The sequence below is a fragment of the Astatotilapia calliptera genome, chromosome 1 (genome assembly GCF_900246225.1).
Source record: "Astatotilapia calliptera chromosome 1, fAstCal1.2, whole genome shotgun sequence".
NCBI lineage: Eukaryota > Metazoa > Chordata > Actinopteri > Cichliformes > Cichlidae > Astatotilapia > Astatotilapia calliptera.
The window spans coordinates 36,949,137-36,972,295 of NC_039302.1; the positions used below are offsets into that span (position 1 = coordinate 36,949,137).

At 45.3% G+C, this 23,159-nt stretch overlaps 1 protein-coding gene and 1 long non-coding RNA gene across 3 annotated transcripts; both read right to left on the reverse strand.

Moving 5' to 3' along the window:
- Nucleotides 1-10,726: 10,726 nt before the first annotated feature.
- gpn1 (GPN-loop GTPase 1) lies at nucleotides 10,727-17,493 on the reverse strand. Of its 2 annotated transcripts, none has more exons than XM_026176761.1 (13): nucleotides 17,277-17,493; nucleotides 16,495-16,588; nucleotides 16,158-16,264; nucleotides 16,033-16,070; nucleotides 14,985-15,063; nucleotides 14,813-14,907; nucleotides 14,343-14,388; nucleotides 14,111-14,257; nucleotides 13,804-13,886; nucleotides 11,555-11,594; nucleotides 11,388-11,478; nucleotides 11,207-11,305; nucleotides 10,727-11,110 (listed from the first exon to the last, which is right to left on the reverse strand). In XM_026176761.1, the coding sequence occupies exons 1-13, from the start codon at nucleotides 17,442-17,444 to the stop codon at nucleotides 11,004-11,006; spliced, it is 1,194 nt and encodes a 397-aa protein (XP_026032546.1). In that variant the 5' UTR covers nucleotides 17,445-17,493; the 3' UTR covers nucleotides 10,727-11,003. The 2 variants fall into 2 exon arrangements, with proteins under 2 accessions (XP_026032546.1, XP_026032538.1); XM_026176753.1 differs by having other exon boundaries at nucleotides 11,207-11,308.
- Nucleotides 17,494-18,238: 745 nt separating this feature from the next.
- Nucleotides 18,239-20,412, reverse strand: LOC113025721 (uncharacterized). Its single transcript, XR_003272832.1, has 3 exons — nucleotides 20,150-20,412; nucleotides 19,547-19,606; nucleotides 18,239-19,469 (listed from the first exon to the last, which is right to left on the reverse strand). It is a non-coding gene; the product is annotated as an uncharacterized LOC113025721 (long non-coding RNA).
- Between the last annotated feature and the right edge of the window lie 2,747 nt (nucleotides 20,413-23,159).

Consider the following 23,159-nt stretch of genomic DNA (forward strand, 5'->3'; position numbering starts at 1 on the left):
GTTGTCCTGTCTGAATAAAGACTAAAGAGCCCAAAAACCGTGGGCGAGGTTACTAATCTAATCTCTTAATCTTAGTCACATGAGAGTGGTTCAATAAAACACAGAAAATGACCTGGGAGTGACCACTGAAGGACTGAACTCCAGCTCCCATGATGCACTGCAGCAGAACATAATGTTCTCACGAGCTGCCCCCAACTCTGAACCAGATGATGTAATGCATCTGCAGTGTGTGTGTGTATGTGTGTGTGTGTGTGGAGACAAGGTGAGCCAGAGGCTGCAGCAACAAGGAGAAGGAGAAACCTCCACATCCCAACTGATGATGTCATCTGCAGCCAATCAGCTGAGAGTGCTCAGAGCCACACCTTCTGTGTGTGTGTGTGTGTGTGTGTGTGTGTGTGTGTGTGTGTGTGTGTGTGTGTGTGTGTGTGTGTGTGTGTGATGTAAAATCGGGTTATGGATTCAGCAGAAACAATAACACATTGTGCTTTTATTTGAGCACTAAGGTGTTGCTGCAGAACAGAAATGAGGCTGTTTGCAGCAGTGCAATAGAATAGAATAGATGTGACGGGAACAGAGGAGGCGGGGCTCTGGCCAGTTCTGCAGGATGCTTTTGAGGACAAACAGCAGCAGAATAACTAGAAGAGGTGACATCACCTCTGAGGCCGTAAGATGATGTCACCAACAATGAGGTCATTGCAATGAAATGGATTCGGAGTGATGTCATCATAATGGGACTGAGTAAAAGCAAGAAAGTAAAGTGGATGAGTCATGCAGCTGAGGTGAGACTGGACAAACACATTAGCGCATCTTTTACTCGTGCTGTGAGGACATAACCTGCAGTGTTACACAAACAGAATTAGGTAAGGGTCACGTTAGACTAAGATTAAGGTTTTAATCAGGTTAGGTTGAGCTCAGAGTAACGTTGAGAAAACGTTTGTGTAAAGTTAGATTTAGAGGGTTGGACAAAGGTACTGATGCTGACTCCCTGCTGAGCAGCTGCTTGTGGTACAGTGGGGTGTTCACTGTGTGGAGGAGGCGGGGCCCTGAAGGCTTCACTGGGTGAAGTACAACCTGCACAGGTGGCCAGTACACGTGCCCACAGCCAAATTGAAATCTCCAGTGGAAGAGTGTGGCGAGAACACAGACCAGCTCTGGCTACAAGTCTGACTATGAGAAAATGATGATCTGAGTTGCTGGTTTCAAGCCTTATTGAATAAAACGTGAAAGTAATTTTGGCCCCACTGCAGTCAGAAAATAAGAATAATTCAGGCTCATCAGCATCATTCAGTTTCTCACAATCAGTTTTAAAAGTATTTTGGTCAAAACACTTCACAATGGGACGAGGTGACGCCATCTTTTATATACAGTCTCTGGCTCTGTCTCATAATGCATGAGAACTCCTCAGCACTTACACATGATCACCATGTGACCGACTGAAACTGTGGGGTGTGGGTGTAAGCTGCTGCTGTGTTTTTGAATAAAGTTTGAATGCTGCAGGATTCAGATTAAACAAACGTGTTAAATTCATCGACAGGCACCGATGATTTCTTTGTGCCACGAAACACTCGCTCGGCCCTGAATGAAACGAGCTGGAGCGATGTGTCGGCGAGGCATCGTGACCGCAGCCCACTGAGGAAGAGGAGGAGGAGAGTGAGGGAGGGGCGAGCTTCAGGCTGAGGAGAGAGAGCTGCGTGGGCTGAATATCAGCGGAGGCGAGTAAACGCTGCAGGACGAGACTTCCAGAAACTCACCTGGGTTCACCGCCGTGACTTTCACTTTGTGTCGGATCATTTTTCACAGTTTGAGGGAATTTTCAGACTAAAATCAAATCCTCAGATTCTGCCTTTGGGCTCAGCTGCAGGTGAGACACACACGGAGACATCAGCTGCAGACATATATATATATATACACATATATACATATATATATACACATATATACATATATATATACACATATATACATATATATATACATATATATACATATATACATATATATGTGTGTATGTATATATATATATATATAAAAAAAACACCCAGCACGCCCCTGCGGGCGGTTTATCCTTCAAGCTCGGGTCCTCTACCAGAGGCCTGGGAGCTTGAGGGTCCTGCGCAGTATCTTAGCTGTTCCCAGGACTGCGCTCTTCTGGACAGAGATCTCCGATGTTGTTCCCGGGATCTGCTGGAGCCACTCGCCTAGCTTGGGAGTCACCGCACCTAGTGCTCCGATTACCACGGGGACCACCGTTACCTTCACCCTCCACATCCTCTCGAGCTCTTCTCTGAGCCCTTGGTATTTCTCCAGCTTCTCGTGTTCCTTCTTCCTGATATTGCTGTCATTCGGAACCGCTACATCGATCACTACGGCCGTCTTCTTCTGTTTGTCTACCACCACTATGTCCGGTTGGTTAGCCACCACCATTTTGTCCGTCTGTATCTGGAAGTCCCACAGGATCTTAGCTCGGTCATTCTCCGCCACCCTTGGGGGCATCTCCCACTTTGACCTCGGGACTTCCAGGTTATACTCGGCACAGATGTTCCTGTACACTATGCCGGCCACTTGGTTATGGCGTTCCATGTATGCCTTGCCTGCTAGCATCTTGCACCCTGCTGTTATGTGCTGGATTGTCTTTGGGGCATCTTTACACAGCCTGCACCTGGGGTCTTGCCTGGTGTGATAGACCTCAGCCTCTATGGATCTTGTACTCAGAGCTTGTTCTTGTGCTGCCATGATTAGTGCTTCTGTGCTGTCTTTCAGTCCAGCTTTGTCCAGCCACTGGTAGGATATATATATATATATATATATATATATATATATATATATATATATATATATATATATACATATATATATATATACACACACATACATATATATATATATACATACACACACACACACACGTATATATATATATATATATATATATATATATATATATATATATATATATATATATATACACATATATATATTATTATATCTACAATACGGCAGCAGTGATCAGTGAGATGCTTGGCTACAAGTTGAACAGCCACAAGGGGCAGTACCCTCCATGGAGAAGGAGGCTAGAGGGCAAGATCAAAGTAGCACGGAGGGAGGTTAGCCAACTAACAGAGTTGCAGAAAGGTGCGACAAATAAGGTGCCTAAGAAATACAGCAAGCTGTCCATACCTGAGGCCTTGGAAACTGCCAAGCAAAGACTCACAGCCTTGGCCAGCCGCTTGAGGAGGTACACCAGAGAGATAGAAGGCAGGAGAATAAACCAGCTGTTCTCCACAGAACCAGCAAAGGTGTACTCTCAGTGGCAAGGGAACAATAAGAGAACAGCACCACCAAGGCTGGAGACGGAGCAATACTGGAAGAGCATATGGGAGAAGGATGCAACCCATAACGGCAATGCTCAGTGGCTAGTGGATCTGAGGGCAGACCACAGCGACCTCCCTGAACAGGGTCCAGTAACCATCACAGTGGCAGATATCCAAGAAAGGGTCTCCAGTATGAAGAGTTGGACAGCACCAGGGCCCGACATGGTTCACGCCTACTGGCTGAAGAAGCTGACTGCACTCCACGAGCGTCTGGCAGCACAAATGAACCAGCTGCTAGTTAACGAGAGACACCCGGAATGGCTAACTGAAGGCCGGACGGTCCTGATCCCCAAGGACCCCAAGAAGGGACCGGTCCCCTCCAACTACCGACCAATAACCTGCCTCAGTACTACATGGAAGCTCCTGTCAGGCATCATATCGGCTAAGATGAACAGGCACATGGGTCAATACATGAGCGGGACACAGAAAGGAATTGGCAAGAATACCAGAGGTGCAAAACACCAGCTACTGGTAGACAGAACAATCAGCCGAGACTGCAAGACCAGACTGACCAACCTGTGCACTGCCTGGATTGATTACAAGAAGGCCTATGACTCAATGCCCCACAGCTGGATACTGGAATGCCTAGAATTGTACAAGATCAATGGGACCCTAAGAGCCTTCATCAGGAACTCAATGGGGATGTGGCGTACAACACTAGAGGCCAACTCCAAGCCCATAGCACAAGTTACCATCAAGTGCGGGATCTACCAAGGAGATGCTCTGTCCCCACTGCTGTTCTGCATAGGCCTGAACCCCCTCAGTGAGATCATTAACAAGACTGGCTACGGATACCGACTACGGAACGGAGCAGTTGTCAGCCACCTCCTGTACATGGATGACATCAAGCTGTATGCCAAGAGTGAACGAGACATCGATTCACTGATCCACACTACCAGGCTATACAGCAATGACATTGGAATGTCGTTCGGACTGGAGAAGTGTAGTCGGATGGTAACAAAGAGAGGGAAGGTAGTCAGAACTGAGGGGATTGAACTACCAGAAGGCAACATTGCAGACATAGAGGACAGTTACAAGTACCTGGGGATCCCGCAGGCAAATGGGAACCATGAAGAGGCCGCTAGAAAGGCTGCAACCACCAAGTACCTGCAGAGGGTCAGGCAAGTCCTGAGGAGTCAGCTGAATGGTAAGAACAAGATCCGGGCCATCAACACATACGCCCTGCCCGTGATCAGGTACCCTGCTGGGGTAATAGGCTGGCCAAAGGAGGAGATAGAAGCCACTGACATAAAGACAAGAAAGCTCCTGACCATGCATGGAGGGTTTCACCCCAAGTCCAGCACCCTGAGGCTGTACGCTAAGCGGAAGGAAGGGGGCCGGGGACTGGTGAGTGTCAGCACCACAGTCCAGGATGAGACAAGGAACATCCAAGAATACATTGGGAAGATGGCCCCAACTGACCGAGTGCTCAGTGAATACCTCAGGCAGCAGAAACCCAAGAAAGAGGAGGGAGACGAGGAACCATCATGGAAGGACAGGCCCCTGCACGGTATGTACCACCGGCAGATAGAGGAGGTGGCTGATATCCAGAAATCCTACCAGTGGCTGGACAAAGCCGGACTGAAAGACAGCACAGAGGCACTAATCATGGCAGCACAAGAACAAGCTCTGAGCACAAGATCCATAGAGGCTGGGGTCTATCACACCAGGCAAGACCCCAGGTGCAGGCTGTGTAAAGATGCCCCAGAGACAATCCAGCACATAACAGCAGGGTGCAAGATGCTAGCAGGCAAGGCATACATGGAACGCCATAACCAAGTGGCCGGCATAGTGTACAGGAACATCTGTGCCGAGTATAACCTAGAAGTCCCAAGGTCAAAATGGGAGATGCCCCCAAGGGTGGTGGAGAATAACCGAGCTAAGATCCTGTGGGACTTCCAGATACAGACGGACAAAATGGTGGTGGCTAACCAACCGGACATAGTGGTGGTAGACAAACAGAAGAAGACGGCCGTAGTGATCGATGTAGCGGTTCCGAATGACAGCAATATCAGGAAGAAGGAACACGAGAAGCTGGAGAAATACCAAGGGCTCAGAGAAGAGCTCGAGAGGATGTGGAGGGTGAAGGTAACGGTGGTCCCCGTGGTAATCGGAGCACTAGGTGCGGTGACTCCCAAGCTAGGCGAGTGGCTCCAGCAGATCCCGGGAATAACATCGGAGATCTCTGTCCAGAAGAGCGCAGTCCTGGGAACAGCTAAGATACTGCGCAGGACCCTCAAGCTCCCAGGTCTCTGGTAGAGGACCCGAGCTTGAAGGATAAAACCGCCCGCAGGGGCGTGCTGGGTGTTTTTTTATTATATATTATTATATATTATATATATATATATATATATATATATTATATATATATATATATATATATATATAATATAAAGGAACAGCGTGGCACACGTCTCATGGGGCTCCTCAGAGCATCCCTCTCCTCTTTAGCCCGGAGGAGTCAAAGAATTTCACCTATGGGTCCATCTGACCTCAGATCGGTTTCTCACGTTGCCTCAGTCGCGCAGAGAACACGGCGTTTCCTCTCTGTATGAATGACCTTTAACCTGCAGGTGTGGACGTCACTGCCAGACCTGCTCCAGCCTCCCTCTCTTCTTAACCTCAGTCATAGTTCAGGAGCAGTTTCAGGTGTGGCAGAACATCGACCTCTGCATCATCCAATCACCTTCACCTTCCACACAGCACTCACCTGACATTCTCCTAACCCCGGGAACCCTACCGATCCCCTCTGGCACCCCTAACTTCTTGCTGCCCTGGATTTCCCAGCTCTGGCTCCTTAAGACCCGATCTGATAACAGAGCTTTTCATCAGACGGGTCGTGACAGGCAGCGAGTCCTGGAGGTGCATGGACTGATCTCCATCACAGAATCACGCCTGTGCTTAATGCTTTGCTGTCCGAGGGTCTGAAGATCACAGGCCTGCAGGTTTGTTCCTGCACACAGAGACTTCTCCAGGTTATTTTGATGGCATTGTGCACACGATGACATATTCAAGTCTAGATGTAGTGTTGTTGCAGTTTGGTGAATGTGTGCGTGCTCTCCAAGATTCCACTCTTCCTCCAGCAGTGTATTTTTATTTTTCATGAAACTGAAAATGACCCAATTTAAACATCTGATAAATAAAATCGAAGAAAAATAGCATGTTTATAAAACAATCTATTTTTTTTTTGTGTCCCAAAGTTTGATATAACATCCATGTGGAGCACACGGGGTGAAACACTAAAATTACTTCCACCTGGTGACAGTAGCCCCCCCCCAAAGCTAGCATGACTCTGACCAAAATGCTAACTTTGCATCTTCAGAACCCATGGGTAACAGAGGCAGTGTCCATCTTTTATATACAGTCTGCATTGTGCAGGCAGGTGAAGCTCGGTGAAGATGAAACTGGTTGCAGCAGGGTTTGTGATTTTTAAAGTTTTAAAATGAATTTTAGCTCTTGGTGACCTCACAGCGAGTCCCCTTCAGTCTCATTATCAGTCCACATACTTCTGAACACTCGCAGTTCTGAACACCTGCCGTCAGCTGATTATCCACGTTAGACAAAGTTTTAAATGAGTAACTAACTTAACTTTCCAGGTTTACATGAAAACCTGACAGATTCAGGCCCCCACTCTGGACACGAGCGCCTCATATCTGTGTGTTGGAGTGAACGGCGTCGCCGAGCTGAAAGAAAACAAGCTAAACTTGTTTGAAGCTGTCAGTGTTTCGTGCAGGCGTGCCGTCTTCTCTGCGGCTTCGTGCTTTGTCCTTTTGAAAGCTGAAGTGAGTGGAGAGATGAGTCAGACGCTCTTCAGTCCGACCACGCTGCCGGATTTCAACGAGCGCGTAGGCGACAGAAGCGAGCGGCGTGTTGGCAGCTTGGTGGCAGATGGTCGGCGGGCGGACGACCTGAATCCATTCACAGAGCTCAGACATGAATGAAGACAAGCACATACACAACACACAATCCAGTACCTCCAGAAACACCAGAGAACTGCTGTCAAGTGGGAGGTTTTCTTTCCTCCATTCATCCTTTCACATCCTTTATTTTACAAGCACAGTTTGTTGGGAACATGCCGTCTCCTCCAGAGGAAAAACCTTTGCACACTTTTCAGCACCTCTTATTAAATTAAACAGAATCTAAGTCTTTCTGAACAGTAAACAGCAGAAAAGAATCCACATCTGGTGGTTACCAGCTGTTTACCAGACGCAAAGCAAAACGGTGAGCGTTGAAATGTCCTGCTGTGGAATGACGTCATCGATAACCACAACCGCGCTGTCAGATTAAGGCCCTTTTGACCTTTGACACTAACGTTTGTTTTTGCGTTGCAGGCGACTCTATGAGCCTGCTTGTCCTGAGACACTTTCACAAAATCACAACGAAACGTGAAGCAGAATCCTGACCCGCTGATGGAGGAAATGATGGGGTTTCACGCTGGAGCGGTACCACGGGTCATCGTGGCGAAGTCTTCAATGCTGTTTGAATCAGCACAGTTTGGATTCTCCATCAGCTGACGCAGAGCTCATCGGAATCATCACTTTAAGAACTGAAGGCCAGTCAGTCCTGAAAACCTCTGAATGTGTCCCCAAGTGCAGTCCCAAAAATCATCAAGCTCTACGAGGACACTGGCTCCCATGAGGAAAGGAAGACCAAGAGTCACCTCTGCTGCTGAGGATAAATTCATCCGAGTCACCAGCCTCAGAAATGGCAAGGTAACAGCAGCTCAGATCAGACACATCTCTACATCAGCTGTTCAGAGGAGACTGTGAATCAGGTCTTTATGGTCAGGACAAAGGAAAAGCAGCAAGCAGGAGCAAGGAGTGGACATGAGACCAGTGCACATCTGTGCTTTGGTCTGATGAGTCCAAATTTGAGACCTTTGGTTCACCCACTGTGTCTTTGTGCCACACAGAAAAGGTGAACGACGGTCTCTACATGCATGGTTCCCACCACGAAGCATGGGGCAGGAGGTGTGATGGGGCACACTGAACCACAGCATCCTGCAGCCACATGTCATCCCATCATTTATTTAGGACAAACAGCCGACATCGGACTTAGTTTGACTCGTCTGTCCTTTAGTTTCTCACAGAGCTCATTTTGCCCACTAAACACTAGCATCCTGCTAATGCGTGCCGACTGGTCGGTTTAGGACAGGACGTCCTCCCTTGATGGTGCCCGTCTCAGGAAGTGCAGTTCTCCGTTATTTCTCTGGACATTTGTGACCATCACAAGAACATCGTCTATGTTCTCTGAGAACATTTCAAAGAACCTGGACGCTTTATAGCGTCGTTGTTTAGGAGCTCACGGACTCCAGTGTAGAAAGTGCCTGAGAGAGACACGGCAGACTTCGGCTGGTTTACATCTAGGGCTGCCACACACGATTATTTTGATAGTCGACTAATCAGATCATCATCCATTGAACGTAAAACGTACAGCTTATTGCACCAGCAGCATCTGCTCTTATATAACTATCATTAGCTTACAGCTTTAAGTGTTTCAGGTCTGTGCTAACTAAAAATAAAGACAAGATGATAGTTTATTAAATTTTAATGAAATTTGCAGATTGTTTCGGTGGAGTTGAGTAAACTGATTTACTCAGGAACAAATAAAATACTTAAAAAAGCCAAACAATAACATTTTGAAGTTATCTAAGTGACTCATATATCATGTTTAACCTGAGTAGCGAAAGACGGCGGTGGGTTTGAAAACGATCTGCCGGGAGTCCGGTGTTCTCACGGCTCTAGTGAGCCTAGCCCCCGGCTAGCTATCGAGCTAGTGGGTAACAGACGTCTCCGAAAACGTCGGAGCGCTTTTGAAAATATGTGGTGTCTTGATTAGGGATGGGTATCGTTTAGGTTTTATCCGATACCGGTGCCAAATCGGTACTTTTGAAACTGTGCCGGTGCTCAAACGGTGCTCAAACCGGTGCTTAAAGAATGGAGAACACAAAATTGGTCCAAAAACCTCTCATGTTCAGCTGGTTTTTGTAAAAAGATAACAATGTTAGCCTTTTCTGCAGCTATGGGGCATATATGGTATCACTCTTGGCTGGAAGCAGTGCTTAAACAATGGAAAAAACACAAACTTTGTCCTAAACCTCTCATGTTTAACTGTTTTCCACTTTTTCTTTGGTCATTTTAGCCTTTTTAGCCAGGGTGAAGGGAGCATCTGCCATCAAACAAGAAGACAGCCGCATGTAGCTATGATGATGTTTGCTAGTTCACCTTACATGCATTAATGTAATAACGTGGTTAGCCTACTCAACGTAAATTAGCTACTCACGCAGAGAAGAACGGCTGCTGCCACCATCATCCGTCATCATTTCTGCTACACTGGCAGGGCTAGGGGCCAGGACTCTCCTCTTCGTGTTTTTGGGGGATGTTGCATAACAGGCAACCCACCCGCAGTAGTGTGTGAGGTGCTCGGTGTGAGGTCTCGCAGCAAGCTATCAAATACGGCGCATTTCTGGGCTTTTAAAAAAAACGCTATGCGTCGCCAGGTGTTTCATCGGATTCGAGGTGTTACCTCCTTTGACAGTATCACAGTATCAGCTTAAAGCACTTGTTGCTGCTGAGTTTGCATCTTTTGCTGTGAAGTACAGCCAGACTTTTGACCGCTTCGCCTTGGACATTTTTAATCTGTAGCTCTGCTCTAACTGAACGTACGTACCTGGCCCCGCCTACTATCCTCGGAAACGTAAAATGATTGGCTAGAATCTAAAGTGTATCACAGCTCAGGAACAAAAAGCACCGAAATAAAGCACCGAAATGTGCGCTGCTTTTCTGTCTGGTTACTACCGTTTATGTCAGATGATGGCACCGGACACCGGTACCCATCCCTAGTCTTGATAAACTGAGCAGATATTTGAGGTTTACACAGCTACATTCTCGCCTGAAAATATGTTAAACGTTTATTTTGTGACCCAGAAAGAATAATAAGACTAATATTAAAACTAACCAGCTGCCGCCATTGTTGGAAACTGAGCAGGGCTGCGCTATGAATTCTGGGACACAGCTTCTTCTTCTTCGGGGTTTAACGGCAGCTGGCATCCTTGTACATGCAGTGCTGCCATCTTCTGTTTAAGTCCGTTATTACACTCTTAAATCCTGCTACTTATTCCTGCGTCTTTTGAGATCTTACAAAGCTTCAAACGACGCGTCGACTATTAAATCAGTCGTCGACGATTTTAATAGTCGACGTAATCGTGACTAGTCGACTAATCGTGGCAGCCCTATTTACATCACTATCGATCAATCAGCACTCAGTGACCTGTTATTGTTCCGTAAGCGTGGAGTTTGTTTCCTGACGTCTGAACAAAGACGGAGCTTCTGGAATCACGAGGTCGAGTCGAAGGCTTAAACCCAGTTCTGATATCAGAGCTCATTTTATTTTACATGCCATAAATCCTTTCAGTACTTTCACAAACAAAGCCAATAGTAATGGAACAGAAGATATAAAAATATAGTTCTCTCTCTCATTTTGGGAAGGAGCAGCCAATCAGGTCACCTGATCATACAGGAAGTTCAGCCCTCGCTTCGTCGTGTCTGAACCTGTGACGAGGTGCGTCAGCAGTGGAAGATCTGCTCCAGGTAATAGTCTGAGTCTGTGTCCTGCAGAGGGAAACCTCTGAGGTCAGGGATCCTCGGGCATCATACACTTCCTGTTTCGGACCTGAACCACTTCCATCCTCTCCTTCAGGAAGTTTCCGAAGGCTTCGGTCTCCTTGCTCTCCTCCGTCACTGAAAAATCAAACATCATACGTCCGAATGTTTATGAAATAATTTCAGGCTTCTAAGAAAATCAGGAAGCTTAATCCACGCCAACTCTTTCCTCACCGGCGTGGTCGATGTCGTCTGTGTCGCTGTCCACCGCCTCCTCGTCAGGATTACCGCGTGTCATAATGAGGTCACTGGGCCCGGCGATGTCGGCTTCATCTGCTGGCAGGAAGTCAATCGGTCAGTTAGAACTACAAAAACGTAGCATAATAACAGTTTAGCTTCATGGCGCCGGCTCTACCTGTGGATGGCGTGTTCCTCATGTCGACGGCTCCCAGGTCCTTCCGGAGCCGCTCGAGCTGCTCCTGCTGCTTCTTGCTCTGAGCGTCGGTCTGCAGGACAGGAAGTCGGTTCAGACAGGACGACGTGAGGGCGGAGCAACAGGGAGAAACAAAACGGAGCACTCACCAGCTCTTTGCGGAGTCGTTCGTACTCGGGTCGGTAGTCCCTGAGGAAGCAGGAGGAAGACTTCAGTTCGTCACAACAATTTGTTTCCTCCATGAAAAAAAAAAAGAAAAAAAAGAACCCAACGCTCAGCGTCGAGCTCCACGACTCAAAAGTCTAGTTTTTATTTTTGAGTTAAATAAAATAACTGTTACTGTTGCTAACCACCACACCATGTTTTACAGACTGTATACTGCTTATGTGGTTATATGGATACTGCAGCAAACAGAGTCCTGTGGTCATTAATTCAAAGTCATTATTTATGGTTTCGTGATGCACGCTCAGTCATCCAGGTCAGGAAATCACTGATTAACCCTTTAAAGCCCACCACAGAACCAAGTCCACTACAGCTTATCTTTATATTTTTACCTGCTGCAGTGCAGAAGTGTCTTGCCCAAGGACACAACGACCAGGACAGAGCTGGGGATCGAACTGGTTACAAGATGAGCTTCCCAACCCCCTGAACCACGGTCGCCCACAAAATATTTCTAGGTTTATCCCTCAAAACTTTAAATGCAAAAAGTTGCGCAACATACTTTCCAACTACAGAGAATCTATTCTGAGTGTCTTCATAGTTTAATTTTTGACACTAATTTTCCTGAAGTGCAGGAAAAACAAAATATTTTTGTGCACAACATGCAAAAAAAACATCAAAATAAACTAATTCATACAAAAGTGTGATTTAAGTTTATGGCCTTCTGTACAGTTTCTGGGAGGCTTTAAAGTCACACATGACTTTACAAAACTGCAGCAAACCTTTGAAAGGCCTTGTAAAAACTACGTTTCCCACAATCAACTTTCTGGGATTATTTATGGGTATTTGGCGCCCTCTAGTGGCTGACACCACACGCAGCGTCCTCATATTGCAGACACAAAGGACATTTAATCTCTTTACTATTCTTCATCTTTAATAGACTCATAACTTATAGGACTTCAAAAAAAACACTTCAGGTAAAAAATAAAATACAAATTAAAAACCTCTCAGCTTTATGAGGACCAAATGTTTTTATAACTCGCCTATTAAAACTGTATTAAAGGTTAAGGGCGACTGTGGCTCAGGGGGTTGGGAACCGGAAGGTCACCGGTTCGATCCCCGGGCTCTCGGTCCTGGTCGTTGTGTCCTTGGGCAAGACACTTCACCTGCCGCCTACTGGTGTTGGCCAGAGGGGCCGATGGTGCGATATGGCAGCCTGGCTTCTGTCAGTCTGCCCCAGGGCAGCTGTGGCTGCAACTGTAGCCTCCACCAGTGTGTGAATGTGAGTGGAATTGTAAAGAGCTATATAAATGCAATCCATTATTATTATTAAAGTTTTCAATATGACGGGTGTGGCCTCGCGATACAGGTGTAGCTTGTTAGATTTGTACTGCTGATTGTCATTTATGCTTAGAAATATCTACTCATATATGCTTAGAGTTGTATAATCAATGTCATGTTGGTAGAGGTTTGATCCTTAATAGTCTGCAAAGGCTTGGTGTGCATTCCAGAGTGTTCTGGCATTCACATCCTGGGAGCGTGGGAGAGGTCGTACCTGCTCTTATTGTTTTATGGTAGGATAAACGTGGCTATGTCAGTTTTAGGCTAAGTGCCTTTTGTTTAGATGGACCGCTAGACTCCTGGCACCAGCTTTAGGGAGTCTTCACAGGGTCACATCTTGCACTTGCACACACACAGTACTCTGTGTGTATGTAGACGTCATATGTTAATGAACCTATGTATATTCATGTGAATAAAAGGAGTGCTATGGGGAACCTGGCTGAGAGTCTGTGGTCAAGTGGGTGGAACGACACTTGGCTCCAGGCAGGTCTCTGCATGAGTAACACGAAGAACTTTGCCTACTTGGTGTTCAGTGCTTTTGCTGTGTAGTTAAATTGTCTCGTTCCAGCGGTGGGCCTGTGCTAGACAGACCCAACATAGCTGCTAGCCGCCAGTTTCCTAATCAAGTTTGCTACTGTTGGAGGAGAACTTCACAAAAAAATTAAAACAAAGATTTTACACGTGTTTCATTCAGTGTTGTTGTTGTTTAACTACTTAAATCATGTCAGGTTTGAGGTTTTATTCTGACGCTTTGAGCAAACAAAGATAACCTCGTGTTTTTCCCCTCTGGTCAAAAAGTGCCTGAATGTTTTAAAACAGCTGTATAGAGTCAGATCAGCTCACTGGGAACTCCTCATGCTAATGATCATGCATCATATCATCAGTGTGTCTGACTCACCTCTCGTACTCCTTGGCCGCGTCCTCCACCTGCATAAACAGCTCGTCTAATCCACTTCCTGTCACCGCAGACACGCCCACCACCTGCAGGTGCAGAGACTTTATCGCTTTATCCTTTTCTCTAACTTGCTCTGACCCATCAGTGCGTGAGGTAGTGTGGCTACATCCATCCTTTACATACAGTCTATTTAAAACCCTGTAAGCAGGTAAACCGTCAGCATAGCCTCTCCCTGTGTGCGTCACACAAAGTTAAAACTTTGGGGTTTAAGGATTTGCTAAGGGTCCAGTTTTTCGGCGGTCCCTCTCACCCTCAGGTTGGTGTAGAACTCGTCCAGCACGAGGCTCATGGAGCGCGTCAGGTTGCTCACGTACGAGGTTTCCTGGTTCAAAGCGTCCTGGAAAGCCTCAAAGTCCTGCATCCACTCCACCGCAAAGCTGTGGTCAATGATGTCGGTCTGAAAAAGAAAACCACGAGAGGAAACCCCGTCATCAGAAACAACGAGTTCAGCAATGAGCCGGCAGCACGCCGAGCGTCCTCACCTTGTTCATGACCACGATGAAGGGCAGCTTCGTCTTGTAGAGGATACTGAAACACAAAGAATCAGAGGACTTAAACAAAAACTCTGCTGACTGTCCTGATGGGATGCTCAGGTATATTTAGTGACTCATTTCAGGTAAGAACAAGGCCTCCACAATCCCCTGGCTCTTATTTTGAAAGTCTAGCTGCTGTCGTGTATCCCAAACGGCAGGATGATCGAGGGCTTCTGAAGTATCTCTGCAGCCTGCAGCTGGACTCCAGCTCCACCGACTTGGACTGGAGATGGGGGAGGACACGCCCATTTGCTGCTAGCAGAACTATGGTGACCAGCGGCCGTCTTAGAAAGTGGAGCTGGAGTCCGACTCCAAGGTGAGAGACTAACGGGAGGAGCAGCTGCTGTAAATCAGACCTCAGAGTCATCACGTCTCACAGAAAACATTAAAATGAATCTGATGTGGTTGGTGTTCGGTACCTGCAGGCGTACAGCATGTTGGACATGAAGGTGACGGGGTTGACGCTGCGGGACGTGTCCATGACGTAGATCACCACACAGGGGAAGGATGACGCCTACAAATGCACGCAGACGCTCTAAACGACTCGTCTTTATTCATAACTTAGACATAAAAGCAGACGAGCAGACCCACCAGAGCTTCGGTGATGATGGTTCCAGACGCCGACCAGGTGAAGACTTCGATCTGACCTGGAGTGTCAATCAGGACGTACCTGGAGCCAGAGAGACACCTGCTCATTCATGCTGTTGTTCAGTATGATGTTTATACGCTGCTCAAAAACATTAAAGGAAACTTTAATCAGGATCAGCTGCTTCGCTGTGAATGAAATGAACAACAGGTGAAACAACACTGAGACAACCCTGAACAGGACTGGTTTTACTGGAGGACATTTTTCCCCTTTTACTGTTTTTCAGGATTTTTGCATTTGGCTGTGGTCAGCATCAGGCCCGACCTGCACATCTTTACACAGATAGTCCGACTCCTGCAGGATGGCACATCCATAAGTGCTACTGAAGGTTTGCCGTGTCTCCCAGCAAAGTCTCAAGAGCATGGAGGAGATTCCAGGAAACAGGCTGTTACTCTAGGAGGGCAGCACTCCTAGTAACAGGAGGAACAGGATGAGCACGACCAGAACTACAAAGAGGCCTCCAATGAGACACCGCTGCGAATGTCCAACCAATCAGACACAGACGGGGGGCGTTGTCGGAGCCTATGCTGGTGCAGCCTCTTATCTCGAGACTATGCAGGCCGTCCCTAGAGGATGAAGGAACTGATCCATGCACTGCCCCGCATCGCCCGACCTAAATCAGTAGAACTCCTCTGCGATGTTACGTTTCTCATCAGGACATCACCCCGGCGCCGTCAGGCATTCATGCAAACACGTGGGGGGATTCAAACTCCCGAGAATCATTTCTGAACTCCTGCAACGAAATCTGAACAAAACGGGCCTGCATCGATTTTTTTACTTTGATTTTGGGGCGCCTTTGAATTTAGCCCTGTGTAGGCGCATCATTTCAATTTCCATTACCCCTAACCTATTACCCTCAGTGAGATCTGCTGTGCTTTAAGGTGTTCCTTTAATATTTTGGAGTGTTGTGCATCACAACCACACACAGGATGCCGCTGGCATCCCTCACAATCCTTAAAACATTTAGCTGCAAATAAGCAGCTACATACTGACCGGTGATTCTGTCGCTTCTTCTCGATGAACTGCATCACCTGAAGAAAACAAACACAAAGTCAGCATCCGAACTGTTTGTCTGGTGTGAACATTCGTACTGCGGGATGTTGAGATTTGTGAGTCACCTGATCAAAACGGGTGGCGAACAAGTTGAGTGACGTCACGATGCCGCCGTTGGGTCCGAGGCCGTACTGCTTCATCACCTCCTTGTAGTTCACCGTGTCCCTGATGTCTGAAAGCAGGAGGACAGACAGAGAAAACTAACAGACGCTGAAGATGACCTGGAGCTAAAAGTCTTTCCGGCTCCGTTTGAGTCACAAAAACACGTGAAGGTTTATTTGCTTTCGCTGTGATGTGTAATGCAAATATTAAATGCACTTCTGCAAATCCAGCATCGCACATCAAGTTTTAAGTTCAGTTTGGTTTGAATGAGTAGGGTCCAGCAAACACATGGATCCTTACCGATGTTTGCAGGGAAAGGGACCTCGTGGACGGCGGGGTCCAGGTTGATGACATATGGAGGAGCTTTGAGGGAATGCAGGTGAGCCGTCAGCCTCTGCAGGAAACAAAAGTACTCAGATTACTCGAGACTGCGGCTCACTTCACAACAGGCAGACAAACAGGAAACACTGTTCATATGGAGGAAATGTTCTGAGGAAGAGGGGGGAAGCTGAAGATGTTAACATCAGCTGCTTAAAAAAATCTTCATCTCTGAGCTCAGACTGAAGGAGCAGCAAACATCAGTCACAGGGTGTCATTGGTTTAATTTAGGGACTTTATTAAGCTATTTTAACATTTATTGGGTTATATACAATTTAGTAAAGTTTGACTCTACTCTATATTCTATTGTTTTCTACTTAAACGTGCTAAGACTATGTAATCCATACCTTGCTGACCTAACTTATATTCTATTGAGCTTTTATGCTTTCTCTAAGTTATTTTATTAAAGGCTGTTGTAGGATAACTAACCTGCTGCCTCTCCTACCTGACTGAAATCAAACTGATTTTCTTTGATGCTAATGGGTTTGTGCGCGTTTTGGGGGCTTCCTCGGTGTGCCACAGAAAGCTGGTTGGTACCTGAGTTTTAGCTGAATTAAATAATTAAAAAAGCTCTCCCTCCTCCTCTGATGTAAACCTGCTCACACACCGGTACCTGTCGCTGCTCGTTTATTTACCTTTCGCTCTCTCTGAAGAAGCTAACTCATGCGGCTAGCTGCGTTAGCCGCTAAGGGACCGGGACTCACCTGGACGAAGGTGGTTTTCCCGGAGCCCGCCATGCCGAGCACGATGAGACACACGGGTTTGTCCCCGGCAGCAGCTCCCGGGACCCCGCTGCCACCTGCCGTCGCCGAACTGCCCCGGGTCTCCGGGAAAGCCGCATCAGTGCCGGGACAATCCGCCGCCGCTGCCATGATGCTGGAGGGATATTATAGTAACCGGCTGCCGTCCACACGCAGCCGCTGTCGTAAAATGGAAACGCGGTGTTCAAAACGAAAGGCAGAAGGCAGCAGCGTGTTTAATAAACCACGATGAAAACACAAGGAAACTTTATTAGAATATTTTACAGATAAATTAATATAAATAAAAAAAACACGTGACTGCAGAGAGTAAAATATTTCTACTGTTCACGGGTCTTAAAAAATTAGAAATATTACGTTTAGTAAATTTTAGTAGTTTATAATTTATTAGTAACACAGTATATAAATAATTAATCATTTCTATATTATATATATTTCTGTATTTTAAAAGAATATTGGCTTTACTAGTTTTATGTTTTGCAAATATTTTAAATAATTAATTTTAATATACGTAACTGGAATTTTCACATGTATCACTAACACTTCCTTTTTAAAAAAAATTATAAACCAATAAATACTTATTTTTCTCATTATAGTCTAGAAATATTCTGAAATTTTACTTTCCTTGAATAAAACTCTAAAAGAAGTAGATTCTTCGTCTTCTTAATGTTGGTTTAAAATGGAGCACTGTAACAAAAAATAATTTCCCCCAGGGATCAATAAAGTATTCTGATTCTGATGATTCTGAAATGAAAATTGCTAGAAGTGTGGTGGATGATTTTCACAATAAGTCTCCTCCAGCAGTGGATAAAACTTCAACATAATAAACATTTGCATAAAAACAGATTTTAAATGTGTGGATTTTATATTTTGCTACATGAATGAATGTGAACGAGGTAAAACAGCCAGCCTTTTCAGTCATTTTATTGCAAATGAAAAATGTGAGCATACATGTAATTAAATCTTCAGTGCAGATTAAAAGTACAATACACCATCCATAAGCAAAAGCCTCATAATAATCAGACGATAACACAGTCTAACTCAGACAAGGGCACCAGTCATTCAATATAATAATCAAAGTTAAGAAGGAGAAATAATGAGACAAAAAATATGAAATAATAGGATACGACAAAAAAGAAAACATCAAAAGTCAGAGTCAGCTATCAAAAGAATTTAAAACATCAAAAAGTGTAAAAGATTTCTGATTATGGTGCAAAGCAGAAATTCAGTTTCCAGTTTAAACCAAAACTACAACAATGAAAGATTTAGAAATCTGACGACGAGCACGTTCAGGAGCTGCAGCTGAGCAGGATCCAGACTCACCGAGCCATCACTGCTTTTCTTATCTGTAGAACATTGTGATCTGCAGCTGTCTTCTATCCAGCGTTCTGTCCTTGACTTTTTGTTTTCTAAATGAGAAACTCTCTCCAAAATCTGTTCTGCAGCGTTTCACTGCAGGTCGCAGTCGGACGTGAAATACAGCAGTGAGCTCTCACAATCACAGTAAACTGAAACTAGGTCTTCAAATATATTTTACTCGACTGAAGTAAAACTAAAAACACTGCCTGAAATGATCCTGTGCTTCCTTAAGTGAACTTGAGATCGACCCATTTAGATCATTTCATATTTTTATTGTTTCAGTCTAGAGCAGCTTTGCATGAGTCACTATTAAAAATAATCCTTCTTTACCTTCTGCTGAACCTGGATGTAGCCACTGTGATGTCACCCTTTGTTTTCAGCTTGTGGAATTGAACAAACGGATAAATAAAGGCCGTCTCATCATCATCATCATCATAACCTGTAACCCCCATCGTGTAAAATGACCAATTAACATCCAGAAAACTTTCATCATGCCTGATATATTATGACATCATCATGACTAATATGTGTGTGCTGCATCTAAAGTCAAAGGTCACTCTTTCAAGGATGCCAATATTCACATTTTGGACAGAGAAGACGGAGTGAACGACCCTCTTTAGATGGAGGGCGGAGCTTATGACACCGACTGTCTGACGTTCTTATGGAGAACAGTAGAGTTTAAATACCAGGGACTCTCCACCGTTTGGTTTTACAGCTGCAGAAGCTTCTCAGATGAAACTTAAAGAAGTCCAGTGGCTTTTCTTTCCAAGAAGCAGATCTCTGCAAAGACCAGATTATGAACAAAGTGACAAAATTATTGGAACTTCCGATTATTGTGTCTTTGAGTGTTTTAATACCTTTGGAAAAGGGCGAAATAACAGTGCAGGGTCCAACGTCATGTGGCTAACAACGAGGAGCTGTGAAGGCAGGACAGAGAGAAGTTATCGCTCTGTTGTTGAACACAAACATGCAAAGCATATCTTATCCCACGCAGACAGCTTTCTGTGAGCACGCTCAACTGAAGCCTTAAACTTGTCCACTACAAACTCAGGCAGTGACAAGTAGTCTGATGACAGCAGCATGAAACTAATTCAGAACATTCGACGCGGTTTGCGATTCAGAGAAGAGAAAGAGGAAGTAAAGGATGCAGATTTACTGAAATAAAGGCACTTACAACCTGCTGTAAGAAATACTACCCCAGTACTCTTAGTCGAGTAAGTGAAAAAGTCTGAAGCCACCATTCATTTCTTTTGGAAGGTGTTTCAGAGAGAAACTGGCCATATTTTATCGTACCACCCACGACTCAGGGCAGAGTTCCCCAGTAATTAGCTTCAGTTTATATGATTGTAATTGTGTTTACCTACAAATACTTAAAGGTCAATTCATATTAATAATTGTACTACAAATAAATGCAAGTCTTTGGTTGGAAACAAAAAAATGTATAGAAATTGCCTTCCTACCTGTACATTTATCCTTTCTGAGGTCCTGATGAGTAAAGTGAGCGAGGAAGTTCAGAGAAGACAAAGGCTGATCTCATCTCAGCGTGAGGCTGGTAGATCCACACGACTGCTGTCGTTTCCTCTTCTAAAACACAGTAACAGAAAGTTTGTCCTCAGAGCGGAGCAGATGTGGACAAGCGTGAATTAAAAAGTGGGTTCGGTTTGGCCTGAAATTTGTCTGTTTGCAGCACGGAGCCTCTGATGAAGACGCCTGCTGGAAAGTTACAGGGGCGGAGCTCGAACTGAGAGGCTGAACCATGAAACTATGAAAGTACAGATATAGAAATGAGCTGAACAGACTTTTGGATATCTGCAGTTCCTTTCATGCATGGGAAATCTGTTTTTTATTTTTTAAATAAAAACTGCAAACCATGAGGTGACAAACTGATATATGGTCCCTGTGCTGCAGGCACAGCTGAAGGGCAGTGAACGCCTTTGCTCTGTTTTCACAGGCTCCAAAACATTCCCAGCCTAAACTAGTTTGCAGTGTCTGCCTTTACAGATGGATTCTGTGCATTATTTTGTTTCATACCAAGATTCAGCTTTCGTTCGCCTACGTCCTGTTTTATATCCTTAACCCTTTGACCCCTGCGTGGAATACATGTGCAGACATGCAGGACCTCCACAAAAAACACAGAGTCCCGTTTCCCCTCTTTGCCCAGCGCCTCTCAACAGATACGAATTGTTTGCCTCTCCTGCTACATATTTCACGTTGAACTGTGTTTGACCTGCAAAGGGGACTGGATTTCAGTACAAGTGACGTCTGTGATCTTTGTTTAGTGACGGGTGTAGAAAAAAAGTTTCACCTTCAGTTTGTTTAAAGTTTAAAGCGAGGGGCGAGTCCTGCGCTGCAGCTGCTGAGATGAAAACAGGAAGAACTGTTAACTGACTCAAATATGTCACCCTGTTATTTTTAAAGTGACTTTTTGTGACTTCCTTCTGCAAATTCTAAAATATTTTAATTCAATTCAATTCAGTTTTATTTATACACAACAACAGTCGCCTCAGATCTGAGCGCTTTATACTGTAAGCTAGACTCTACAATAATACATACAGAGAAAAACCCAACAACCATATGACCCCCTATGAGCAGCACTTTGGCGACAGTGGGAAGGAAAAACTCGCTTTTAACAGGAAGAAACCTCCAGCAGAACCAGGCTCAGGGAGGGGCAGGGCCATCTGCCTGTATTTTACCAGGTGCCTTTCATCTAAACTAGTTCAGTAGCTCAGTAATAAAACAGCAATAGTTGGATAATAATGTGAAAATAAGGACTCAGTGGGGTGTGGAAATTCAGAGACCTGATTTTTAGACCGATTACGTCACAGAGACGCGACGAAGGCTGTCCAAATTCGAAGACTCTTCCAAATGCAGCCAACAAGTGCGTCCTCCTTTTCCCAGATTTGAAGGATGTGTCGGGTGTATCCTTCGTGGCCCAACCTATCCCATAATTCATAGCGCTGCCCAGCCGATTCCAGTTTCCAACAATGGCAGCAGCTACTTAATTTTAATATTACTCTAATTACTCTTTCTGGAGAGAGAAAAGAAACTGCTGTACGTAGAGCAGCGGTCTCCAACCTCTTTTGCGCCACGGACCGGTTTATGCCCGACAATATTTTCACGGACCGGCCTTTAATGTGTCGCGGATAAATACAACAAAATAAAACTAGTACCGGTACCGAAAAAAAGAAGATTTATACATAACACACGTGAAAAGACCCAGGAAAACAGAGTAAACGATAAAAACGATAACAAAATAACGCTGAAAACCGATAAAACCCCTGAAAACCAGACATTTCACACCTGAGCCTCAACTCTCGCGGCCCGGTACCAAACGACTCACGGACCAGTACCGGTCCGAGGCCCGGGGGTTGGGGACCGCTGACGTAGAGAATGTAGCTGTGTAAACTTCAAATATCTGCTCGATTTATCAAGACATCACATATTTCTAAAAGTGCTCCGACATTTTCGGAGACGTCTGTTACCCACCAGCTCGATAGCTGACCGCGGCGATAACGGCGAACTCTGGGCACATCGTTTTCAACCCACCGGAGTTAAACATGATATATAAGTCACTCAGATAGCTTAAAAATGTTATTTTTTCAGTGTTTGATTTGTTCCTGAGTAAATCGGTTTGGCTGAGATTAAAGTTCTAGTTTTCACACAGCTGAATAAACGTCAAACAGAAAACTGCCCAGCCAAACTCCAGTTTCCAGCAATGGCGGCCGCTACTAAGTTTTAAAATTACTCTTACTAATCTTTCTGGGTCACAAAATAAACTTTTAACATATTTTCAGGCGAGAAAGTAGCTGTGTAAACTTCAAATATCTGCTCGGTTTATCAAGATATCGCATATTTGCAAAAGTGCTTCGACGTTTTCGGAGACGTCTGCTACCCACCAGCTCGACAGCTAGCCGGGAGCTCGAGGGTTACTGATGCGGCCGAGAACGGCACAACTCCCGGCACATCATTTTCAGATCACCGCGGACTTTCGCTGCTCGGGTTAAACGTGATATATAAGTCACTTAGACAACCTAAAAATGTTATTGTTGGGCTTTTTTCAGTGTTTTGTTTGTTCGTGAGTAAATCGGTTTGGCTGAGATTAAAGTTATTAGATTAGATTAGATAAAATAAAACTTTATTAATCCCCCGGGTGGGTTCCTCCTTGGTTTTTACACAGCTGACTAAACGTCAAACAGAAAACTTATTAAACAGAAGTATGAGACAGTCGAGAATTTACGCCAGTGTCCTGTTATATTTTAGATAGCAAGGAGCAGACGGCCGAGTTTATTAAACTCCACCGAGACAGCGGTGACGCAGATCTGAAGGCTGGACCGTCCAATTTCACGGCCGTTTACTTCCGGCCTACCCGACCATCTGAGGACCTGGCCCACGTAGACCGCGAAGGCCGGGTCCTCAGGAGGATGCAGCCCATGAATTTGGACACGACAAGCGGTGACGCAAATCTGTCCA

Coding starts and splice junctions, on each gene's coding strand:
- gpn1 (XM_026176753.1), bottom strand. CDS start 17,444: ATGGCAGCGGCGGCGGATTGTCCCGGCACTGATGCGGCTTTCCCGGAG. Junction 16,071..16,157: donor TCGCCACCCGTTTTGATCAG/GTGACTCACAAA, acceptor TGTTTTCTTCAG/GTGATGCAGTTCATCGAGAA. Junction 13,887..14,110: donor AGTTCTACACCAACCTGAGG/GTGAGAGGGACC, acceptor CTGCACCTGCAG/GTGGTGGGCGTGTCTGCGGT.